This window comes from Poecilia latipinna, unplaced genomic scaffold (assembly GCF_001443285.1).
Source record: "Poecilia latipinna isolate Pla-1442-1.1 unplaced genomic scaffold, P_latipinna-1.0 Scaffold2774, whole genome shotgun sequence".
In the NCBI taxonomy this organism is placed as follows: domain Eukaryota; kingdom Metazoa; phylum Chordata; class Actinopteri; order Cyprinodontiformes; family Poeciliidae; genus Poecilia; species Poecilia latipinna.
The window spans coordinates 65,176-73,085 of record NW_015115390.1 but is presented as its reverse complement, the minus strand read 5'-3'; the positions used below and the strand labels follow the sequence as shown (position 1 = coordinate 73,085).

The following is a 7,910-nucleotide window of genomic DNA, read 5'->3' as shown; positions in this document are numbered from 1 at the left end:
ATTTATGGGGCCCCTGAAGCCCTGGGAGGCCTTATAGAGCCGCTGACTTAACTTGGATTAGGGCTGTTGTAAATTAATATTTTAGTAATCGAGTAATTATCGATTATTCTTACGATTAATTGAGTAATCAGATTAAAAAAAAATTATAAAATAAAATATTGGTAAATCTGGCGTAACACCGGTATTACTATCAGATATCAATAAAAGTCCAATTTTTCATATTTGAGCATCTCCAACAGTTACTTGGTTGTAGTTTACAAAATTAACCTGTAACAATAATAGCTCACTTTCTAAGTTAACCAGAAGAAAAGTTATACAAAGATCTGAAATTATATTGAATTTAATAATAAAGAGGCAGGCTCAAATGTATTCATCTTCAGTCAATTTAATAGATGAACTCTCACCTTGTCCAGCCATTTATAGCTATTGTGTTTATGTTAGTGACGGGATTTGACACCTTCGTTTGTCACACACAGAAGCACATCTACCAGCTATGTACCGCCACAATGCGCCCCGTCACCCGTTTGTTGAGACCGGGATGGAATTAAATTTATTGTGCGGTTCGTCTGTAAAGCTACACTTACACTATAAGCATCAATTACTCAGCCACCCGCCGTCTCCCGTCTATCTGCTTACATAAACTTAACATCTTTAATACAAAAACACGGTGGACCGCCGGTGGATCACCTTGGCATCCCGACCTCCAGGCTTAGCAAGTTTTCTAGGGAAAACCCTGATCATGGCTCAACACGTCGGGCTGATCCTTCTAGACGTGTTCTGCAACCTTATAGGCACTTTTCCATCAGTTAATGTGCAGTTTGGTTTTACACTAGGTCGTGAGATTTTCAATTATATGTTCTGTTCCTCACTATTGTGGGCAGAATGTGGTTCTGATGGACTCCAATAAATTATAAAAAATTTATATCTGGCCTAAACAAAGATAAAGACTCAAATCAGCTGATTATTTTTGCGATACATATAAAAACAATTACATTCTGGAATTTTATTTTCTTGAATTTTCAATCATACTGTCAAAAAAGTGGCAAACAAATAGCCAGTTTAAAAAAAAACTCTACAGTGGTCTAGTGTCTTATGTAACCCTGTGTAAAAAGACAGAAGCCAACATTCCTACCAGATCTGCATATTTTTTGCACAGTGCTGCCAGTTTCTCTTCAGGCGTGGCAAGAGAATTCAGTGCCTGCATCAGCAGTACAACTTCCTTTCCTGCAGGGAAAATGACAAGACAGCCAAAGAAACACATTAAAAATAGTTTAATAAACAGATCACAACACTAAAAGCTCCAGTACAAGAACTCAACACATTACTTTTAGATTTATGCCATCTTGGCAAATTATTTCTCATACCAAGACAATTTTGCACAAATTAAAGAATGGACATTAGAATGAAACTAGTAAAAAGGAACAAAACTGTAACTAATGATATATTTAAGCTGTTTTGAAGCCAAAGATCAAACCGAAATAATTTTTAGTCAATTTTATATAAAACAGCTGCTTCAAACATCAGCAGACCTAAATGTAGCTTCCCAAACCATTACTAACTAGTGTTCAGAGTGCGCATGCACCAACATGTATGCAGGTTGGTGCATCTGTTGCGGTTACTCCTCTGGTCTTTTTACTTTTTCATGTTTTCTATTTATTTATTTACAACATGAATTGCTTTTTGCACTTTACTAGAAGCTCATCTTCAACATTGTTGACTAAGAGAGTCTAAATCTTTTTCTTTGCTGCAGAAATATGTTTTTTACTCTGCCAAGTAAAACAACTTGGCCACATTGTTTACACAAGGGATCAGCTAATTGCGCTGAAGCCGGAAGGCATGGTGTTCAGTTCTGGAGAAGGACACATCAGGGCTGCAAAAAAGGAAACAAACAGCTGAGGAGAGCAACAAGCAAGAAACAGCAGAGGCTAATGGAGAAGAGGAGCAACAAGCTGTTTCTCCCCTCCCGTTACCATGGGCAACATTAGATCGATGGCTAACAAGACGGATGAATTAACAGCACTGGCCAGGAGCCAGAGGGAGTACCGGGAATGAAGCTTATTGTGTTTTACAGAGACATGGCTGAACTCCGACATTCCTGATGCCAATATCTCCATCAAAGGCTATGAGACTGTTCAGGCTTACAGGGATTGCATCAAGAACATAAAGCAGTATTGAGGGGGGGTTGCTGTTCAACTAAACAACCGTTGGTGCAATCCTGCTCATATAACGTTCAAGGACCAAATCTGTTGCCTGGATGTTGAACTGTTGGCGGTTGGTTGATGTCCATTTTACTTGCCAATGTGAACATTCCCATGTTATTCAGGTGACTGTTTACATTCCTCCCTCTGCTAAATGCCACGAAGGCCATGATGTCTGAACATTCGACTGCATTCACTGTTATCGAGGGTGATTTTAATCATGTCACCATGGACAAAATCCTGCCCAACTTCACCCAGTATGTGAGCTGTCCCACCAGAAAGAAGAGGTCCAGAGTCCTTTCTGTTAACGTAATGCATCTTTTATGTTAACTGTATGCTAACGTAAAAGATGCATACAGTTCCTCTTCCCTCCGAGTGGAGGGAGTGGAGAGGTGCACCTCAGTTTTTGTTACATACATCTGGTAAAGAGACAGCCTGCAACCATGAGGACAGCCAGGAAGTGGTCAAAGGAGGTCAATGAGACACTACAGCAATGATGCTCAAAGTCGGTCCTCGAGGGCCGGCATCTTGCATGCTTTAGTTCTCCCCCTGGTTTAACACACCCATCTTCAAATGATGGCTCATTAGAAGACTTAAGAAGAACACTGACATGCTGAAAAGGTTGTTACTACCACCAGGGACTACGAGGCTGGTCCACTAATGCACCAGCTAACCAAGAAATGCATACATACATTTAATCAGTGCTTTCACAGAGCCACGCACTGAGCAGCATGTTGAGACATAAACACACACGCCACACATAATGTTTTGTTCACACAGATATACTATTGTCACTGCATGCTTAACGCGCACCTATAATTGCGGTTCACATTGAGCTGTGTGAGCAGAGCAAATGTGGTGATTTTTTAAACTTGACTCATACCTTGATGTAGAGTTCTCAAAAGAAACATGAGTTCTCACAGGGGGCTGAGATAAATATCCATACAGGTGAGCCTGTGTACAGTTTAAGTGGAAGGACGTAAACTTTAGAGATTCAGCCGTGATAGCGCGTGAGGCAGCCAATGCACAGCGGCGCCAGCGGTGTGATTGGCTGAGCATTTCACTGCACTGCCAGTGAAATGCTCAGCGCAGCAAAGATGCTTGTAGTTAGCTAATGCTTAAAAAAAAACAAGCAATGCTTAGCCTGGCTGGAGAGCAAGTAAAGACTGGCGGCCCGTCAGGCTTATAACACACAAGGGGACTTGCTGTTAAATACTGTATTACTGATAGCATGTTTTTCTGTTGCTCTTCTGATTGAATACTTGATGCATTGTGCCTGCATTTTTTTGTATGTTTTTCTCTAAATTAAATGATTTTATGATTCCATTTATACCCTAAATCAAAATCAGTGATCAGGAAAAAATCTGATCGGAGCATCCTTACCGTTTACATACTAATAGGTTAAGTGAATGACATTTGGATTTTTCCACTGAGCAGCAGAATCTCTAATCCAAATGTTGCTGTTTTAGTGTTTAACAGTTTGATCCATGCACCTCCTGCAGTTTTGAGCATTGACTAATCTGGACTGGATTGATCTTTGACCCCCACCACCAAAAAATATACTGACTCCACCTACACATCACATATAAACAAAGGCAGGCCAAGTGTCCTGAGTGTAATCAAACATTCAACCTTTGCTCACATTTTGTTCTATCAAAATAAAATAAACAAACCATATTTTAACTTAAAAAAAAAAAAACCTCCATAACATTATGAAAACTCAGCATTGTTGAGAGGAAACTGATAAAGGAAATGGAGATGCGCAAGCAGCAGTTTTCCTACCAAAAGCCTTGTCGTCTCCAGCCTTGGAGTCTCCACCAGGATCAAGCTCTGCCTCCCCCAGGTCACTGGGACTGTCCTCTCTACCCGGGGTTTCCCCTCTCTCTTCCTCAGGCCCGCACAGACCTAAATTAAACCCTGCGACTTCCTCCTATAAACACACACACCATTATGACAACACATCAGTTCTAATATCCCATTAAACAACACTGAGCTGGAGATTTCATTAAAAACTCCAGAAAAGGTAAGGGCTTAAATCTTTAGTTGTATGTCAAAAGTTATGCTGCAGGAGTAAACTTTAACTTTGTTTCCCCAGCACAGTGATTCCCATAGTGAGGGACACAGTAGCCATGTCTAAATTCACGGTCTGCATCCTTCAAAGGACCCAGTCCACTTAGGACGTCTGACAGATGTTAGCAGAATAATCAGTCCCCTAAGATATTATGTTTTCAGGCTTGATGTTATTTTTTGTTAAGTTGTCACTTGAACACAGCAGTGGTTGATTAGCTAACTTCAACACTGATAGTGATCTGTCAGTGAGTTCATCTGTGGGTCGCCTTTGATTTTTGTTAACCAAACAGCACCTTAATAAAGTAATAATTACTGTGATTATTATGATTATTTTATTGATTCAATAATTAGAACATGTTTTGTTGAGGTTTTTTGTCTTTAATAAAGGTTTAAACTTTTTGGACCTTAGTGTATATTTTTTGATTTTTCAAAACCAGAGAAATGAGCTCATCTCAGCTGGTGGTCTTCAGTTTCTCTGCTGAAGACCCTACAGGCCAGATCGACTTAAAACCTTCCTGAGATCGACCGGTTGGGCACACCTGTTCTAATGCAACCTCTCATTTACACATATTGGTATCTGATGCTACATGTTACTCAGCTCTCACAAAAATGTTCTTATTAACCAAAGGAGGACCCAGCAGAAAACATTTTGGAAGCCACTGTCCTAACCATAACTTGGTGTAAGTAGCTCTCCTGTCTACTCTCTAACCAACAACTCAGCCTCATCTTAAAACAAAGCTGATCTTGTAGTACATGTAGCCCATAACAGGACATGCTGACAACAACCTAACTGGAAACTGAAAATCTTGATCAGTTATAAAATTTACTTTCTGACAGATCCTACCATCACAAATTATATTTTTACCTAAAACTCTGAGCATTTTTTTCATTTTTGTGATCAATATATCTGTAGAAAATGAAGTCAGGGAGCTTCGAAAACCGTTTGTAAATATTAATTTAAAAGGTGCAAAATAATCTAGCAGATTAAACCCAAGAATAGCCAGCACATAAGAATGATCACATTGTCATGTACCTGACATGGACTATCCAGATCAGTTGGGGATTCACTGCCGCTCACTATTCTTCTGTTTGGCAGATCAATCTCACAAATTCCTGGCGTCTCCATCGGTTTTGATCCAACCCTAGAAATCTAAACAAAAGAATGGTTAGAATTTAGACTCACTATATTAAGCTGTATAGTAAAAGTTTTGCCAGACTGTGTGACCCTAAAACCCATTTATGTCCTCCAGGTGAATTTACAAAATTAAAGAAGAGAGAATTTGCCCTGACTGTGTGGGAATACAACTAGCTGTCAGATACTGGGCCAAGCTGGATCTTCATGGCAGGGACCATGCTTGAGTTTTGGATCAAAACATGCCCCTGTAAAGTTCAAATAAAAACTTCCTCCAGTCAAAGATCTTAAATGGTTGATCGACTATGTTAAATTAACACTTAGAAGATGATCCAATGTCTAAGTGTGTCTGTAGCAACACAGCTTCAGACCCAAGCTATGTTGATCAAGTCTCAACAAAGAAAAAAAAATAGAAATGTGTAAAAAGACAATGGTAACATCTGTTGAATAAAAAAGAATACATTGTGGGCAAGTTCACTATTCTATAAATGTTCCTGGATGCATCTTTGGGAACATAAAACAGTACACTACTGGAAGGGTCAGAATTCTGGTTCCAAGAAACTTTTATTCGGCTGTAGCTTTTTGGACGCCAGAGGAAACCTCTAGCAACTCATCGTTGTTGACTGCGTTCACTCAGAGTTGTTAGAATTAGCAGGTGTTTAGCTTGACCCCAACATCACCACCAGCCTCACTGGATCCTTTAGTGTGGAAACGAAACCAAAAAGACCGGAAAATAATTGTTTGAATATACAATAAAACAAATACACCTCAAGTTACTTTAAAAAGTTGAAAAAAATGCTGGTATTTACTATATAAAAATATTTAAGCCTAAGCTAAATTTGAAACGGTACATCGTTTCGCTTTGTATATGACACGGTGACGAGAAACCCCAGATCGAGTGGCAAACGTGATTTTCCAGATAAACAAGTTTTCTGGAACCCTCTGAGGGCAGACTTGAGCGGAACGCATGTGTTCCCACTCTGTTCCGGTTCGTTTTAGCAACATGGCTTCATTCTGCTCCGTGTGAACGGAATCTCACTGAAACACAAAGTGTCTCTTTCCCAGAAACTTCTAAAAATATTATTCGGAACAGCAAAAAGTACAGCTGTCGAGATCAAACCGTAAAAACATCTACGTTACACGGTGTTACGTAGCTACTGCTAGCGAGCTAATAGTTAGCTTAAAGCTAACTGACGCTAGTCTTGTTGGCGAACTTACTTCAAAATGTTGAACAAATGAAAACAATCACTGCGCTGTAGACCTCTTTGTAGAACTTCGTCCATTGCGTTCAGGTAGCGTAAAGTCTGCATCCCACAATACCAAACACTCCAATAAACAGTCCTAAAAGCACTCACCTGAATATTTTCACTGTACAGCTCGAATGATGTCAGAAGGTAGTGTGAAGTTAACGCATACAACATCCGGGTATCACCTTTCAAACTATAACCACTGATGGGTTTCCAAAAAACGGAAACATTCATTTTATCTACTTTGTAGTTTATTGTTCTAATCTTGTTTAGCTTAGTCTGTGTTTTTTTTTTTTTTTAAATATTAGCCGATCCATCTATAATGTTAAATTAAACACCAGAGCAATCTGAATTCAAATTGTATTATTTTAACTTGAAGGTGAAACTCTTCATATCAGTCAGCATCGTAAGCTTCTTCATGCAAAATTTAAACCAAGGGCAAAAACGACCATTTTCCTGTGCCCTCCAAACATGACTTGTATCTTTTCTAGAAATAAAAAATATATATTTAAAGGCTAGCACGAAATACAAATAAAACAAGAACTTTAATAAAACAACATGAAGCAGTACATATTTTAAAAGTAACTGTAAATATTGGGCCTACTTAAAAAATCAGCTAAATTGCAACACAAACTATCCTGAATTTGTAAGTGTATATTTAAATATACTTAAAAATATATTTTTTAAATGTACTTAAAAATTCAGTTAAATTACAACACAAACTATCCAAGTTTTCCCTTCTAAAGTTTCTGATAGTTTCTGAACTTGATGAAGCAGGTGTATGATGGTGTCTTCAATCCCACAGTGATTAACTAACTCCAATAGATCCTACAAAATACTTGTTTGCCACTCAGGCCAACAAGAGTCTCTCAAGGACCCTCATGGTGTGGAATGTCAGGAATGAGCTAGGTCACAGTCATCGATACACATAAAAAACAGGAACAATCGTCCAGCAACACTTTCTACGTTAAAAATGTAGTGTCTAGTGACAGTGGTAATTCCCCAGATAGCACACGATGTTAAATCAACGTTGAAAAATAGTTAGAATCGCTGATTTTTGGTTGAAGTCGGCAAATGATGGTGGATCAACCATCAAACAACCATCCAATCAAACCGTTGAAACTGTGACATTGAATCAACGTTGTTTTGTGGTTGAAATCTGATCACTGAAATGCCGAAGTCTGATTAATGGTTGATTTTTGGTTGAAGATGACAAATGACGGTGGATCAACCATCAAACAACCATCCACCTCTAGCCAAGTA

General features: G+C 38.8%; 1 protein-coding gene across 3 annotated transcripts; it reads right to left on the bottom strand.

Annotated features, from left to right (window-relative positions):
* Positions 1–1,082: 1,082 nt before the first annotated feature.
* Positions 1,083–6,859, bottom strand: LOC106939109 (gamma-taxilin-like). 3 transcript variants are annotated; one of them, XM_015021404.1, is made up of 4 exons: positions 6,756–6,859; positions 5,302–5,418; positions 3,981–4,128; positions 1,083–1,224 (listed from the first exon to the last, which is right to left on the bottom strand). In XM_015021404.1, exons 1-4 carry the CDS (start codon positions 6,819–6,821, stop codon positions 1,091–1,093), a joined length of 465 nt encoding a protein of 154 aa, XP_014876890.1. In that variant the 5' UTR covers positions 6,822–6,859; the 3' UTR covers positions 1,083–1,090. The 3 variants fall into 3 exon arrangements, with proteins under 3 accessions (XP_014876890.1, XP_014876891.1, XP_014876893.1); XM_015021405.1 differs by lacking the exon at positions 6,756–6,859 and adding an exon at positions 6,619–6,720; XM_015021407.1 differs by lacking the exon at positions 6,756–6,859 and adding an exon at positions 5,932–6,098.
* Positions 6,860–7,910: the final 1,051 nt, after the last annotated feature.

Excerpts from the sequence above, each read along its gene's own strand:
- LOC106939109 (XM_015021404.1), bottom strand. The coding sequence starts at position 6,821 with ATGTTGTATGCGTTAACTTCACACTACCTTCTGACATCATTCGAGCTG. Across the intron at positions 5,419-6,755 it reads TGTACAGTGAAAATATTCAG|ATTTCTAGGGTTGGATCAAA; the intron begins GTGAGTGCTTTT and ends TCTTTTGTTTAG. Across the intron at positions 4,129-5,301 it reads ATCTGGATAGTCCATGTCAG|GAGGAAGTCGCAGGGTTTAA; the intron begins GTACATGACAAT and ends GTGTGTTTATAG.